The 2728-nt window shown below is 44.8% G+C and overlaps 1 protein-coding gene across 1 annotated transcript in view; it reads left to right on the forward strand.

Moving 5' to 3' along the window:
* Nucleotides 1–2396: 2396 nt before the first annotated feature.
* The window catches only part of LOC103775629 (GATA-binding factor 2), a gene marked incomplete at its 5' end in the record, with an annotated part of 4906 nt that continues 4574 nt past the window's right edge, over nt 2397–2728 (forward strand). The window contains one exon of the mRNA XM_008943099.1: nt 2397–2542. Coding sequence (XP_008941347.1) covers nt 2397–2542 — 146 coding nt within the window. The remainder of the gene's footprint in view (nt 2543–2728) is intronic.

Here is a 2728-nt window from a genome sequence, read left to right on the forward strand (position 1 = left end):
AAAAAAAAAGATGTTTCCCTCGGAGAAAAGCTGGTCTCGGTCTCCCGAGGGGCTCAGCCCCGACCCTGCTCCCCCAGGTCAGTGAAAGGCCCACGGATCACACGTGGGGACTTTCTAGTGACAGGCATCTCTCCCGCAATAATTTCCCCGTCTCTTCATTAACGACGACCCAAGGCCCCAGCGCAGGATGAAAGCGAAACTCACTCGGCCGGTCTGTTTCACATCGCAGAGGGCCTTACTCGCTTCACATTTTACAGGAGCAAAAGTTCAAATATAGTTTACATACCAGTGCGAAAGACTAAGGTGTCCAGTCATCACTAACTTACTCAAGTCTAACTTTAACTAGAAAAGACCCCCTTTCTCTTTTTTTTGCCCCTTCCCCCCCCTCCAAACCAGACACATCTCAGCTTCTCAACGATTGTCTGCAGACCCTTCCCGTGTTCACGACTCTTCCTGCATTTCTTTCTTAAGTGTAGTCCTAAATCGGCAAAAATTAGGTGATGAACAAAGTTTTGATTCTGCTGTGAAATCACACTAGCTGTACAACTAGGCAGACGAATTAAGACAATTTGTGTAGTGCTGTTAACCTTCCTGGTTTAACGTCCTCAGGCAGTGGAAGGAGACGAGCTACGGAATACTGGGAATGAATTTAGATAGCCCCTTAAAAATAAATGGCTATATAAGTGCTTGCGTGTGTATTCTTATATATCATTGCACATATATACTTATGAATACACTACTTGTATTTATTTTTAAAGTAGGCAATAATTTAGAAATGTGATCTCTTATGAGTTTTGCAGCAAAAAATAGCAGCTATTTTACAAGCTCATCAGCTTTGTTTCAGATGGCTCCTCTGAGGGGAAAAATACACTCTGCCATTATTTAAATGCAGCTGCTACTACAAATAGGTATTTTTCAGTAGTGCTGAGAGTAGAACGTAAAGACAATTAGCAGCCTGAGCCTTGCAACAGATTCAAGACCGGGGTCTCTGAAAATAAAGGGATCTCGAGTAGCTTTTTAATTTTTGTCCTGTAGTTGCCGATGATTTTATTAGATGTGGGAAGTGAGGAGCTTTTGTTTTACTTTGTTTAACGGATGGGTTTTGTTTGGGGTTTGTGTTTTTGTGTTTTGTTTTTTTTTTTTTTTTTTTTTTTTCTGTAAGGGAGCCCCCTGTGCAAGAAACTGGGGAAAGTTCGTGACCACTCAATGTTTTTGTAGGAAAGCTAAGACTCACGACACGACGACTCCTGCAGCTTCCTGCCCTAGGAGGGACAAAAGCTACAAATGCAGAGCTGCAGATCTCCCCTCATTTTTCACTCTAGACTGTGTTGTTTAAAAGCCACCCACTCCCTAGATTAAAGGAGACACAAGCCCCGCTGAACCCAGCATGGCCTGCTTCAGTTACTAGCAAAAAGAATTTCCTTTCCAGTTAAATGCTGTAGGATTTGCATAAACTATATTAAGAGAGATTTCTATATTAAGCAGACCTGCCCTCGAACCATCAGAGCCAAATGAACTTTTAGCAGAGAGCTTTCCGAGGCAGAAACAGATATCTAGGAGTTACATGCCGGGCTTTAACAGAGCCTATTCTACAATGCTGCGTTTCCCACGTTGTGGTAGTACAACTCATAATGAAGCAGTAATAAGGTAAATTGCTCCCTACCCAACCTAGACTGTATTGTTGAAAAATCACAGAAACAGAAAAGAACTCAAAGCCTGGTTTTAACAGTAATTTCCAGAGTCCTCGCTGAAACAACTTTCCCAAAGATCGGCATTAACAGTGTTTTTCTGCCTTTAGAACAAAAATCTTAACTGAGCCTTCGGCATTCTGTGTCTATTGGCATTCTGTGTCTCTTCCTAGTTAGCTCGGCTTTACTTTCTCATCCCATAGCATTTTCAACAAAAAGGAAAGCACAGACCAAGAGGTCTTTTTGCTTGGATTTATTCTAGAAAAGCTCTTCCATTAACTTCCTAACACGTTGTTTGCAGGGGTGTGTGTGTACACGTGAACGTGTCTATCTGTGGCAGGGGAGCACAGGCTCTAACCCTTGGAGTGCAATAGATACAGGAGGGGAGCGGTGCCCAGCAGGTTAAGGGAGTTCTCGTTACTGAAACGATAACTTCTCTCTGACACAATAAGAGTGTCACTCTTTCTCACCTTGCAGAGAGGTGCCGATTTCTGGCCGTGACATGAAATACTCACCGGAGCCTGGGCGTTCTCGAAATGCTGAGCTCTGAGCTCCTTGCTGCATGTGCTGTAGATGTCACTGCTGTCTGATCGTGCTTGAATTAACACACTGTTTTGACTTCTGGAAAATGCCTAAAGGACAATGCAAAAAGCTTTTGTGAATTTGTTTTTAAAGAAAGAAATCCGGTTTCTTCGTGTTTCCATTTAGAAGGCAGAGAGTGTGTGAACTGTGGAGCAACTGCTACCCCTCTCTGGAGAAGAGACGGCACCGGGCATTACCTGTGTAACGCCTGCGGGCTCTACCACAAAATGAACGGTCAAAACCGACCTCTCATTAAACCCAAACGAAGGCTGGTAGGTGTCTCCCTTTCTCTTGGGTTTGGGGATAAATTAGGCAAGGGGACCACACGCAGGCACCAGTCAAACGCGTCTCATCCCTGCACAGCCCCTGCACGGAGCTGAGCTGTACTGTCCTGTCCAGGGGGGCCAGTCACGGCGAGGTCACTGCCGTGCCTGGGGGCAGCTCTGCCCCCCACCGCC

The sequence above is a fragment of the Merops nubicus genome, unplaced genomic scaffold, assembly GCF_000691845.1.
Source record: "Merops nubicus isolate BGI_N331 unplaced genomic scaffold, ASM69184v1 scaffold23356, whole genome shotgun sequence".
NCBI lineage: Eukaryota > Metazoa > Chordata > Aves > Coraciiformes > Meropidae > Merops > Merops nubicus.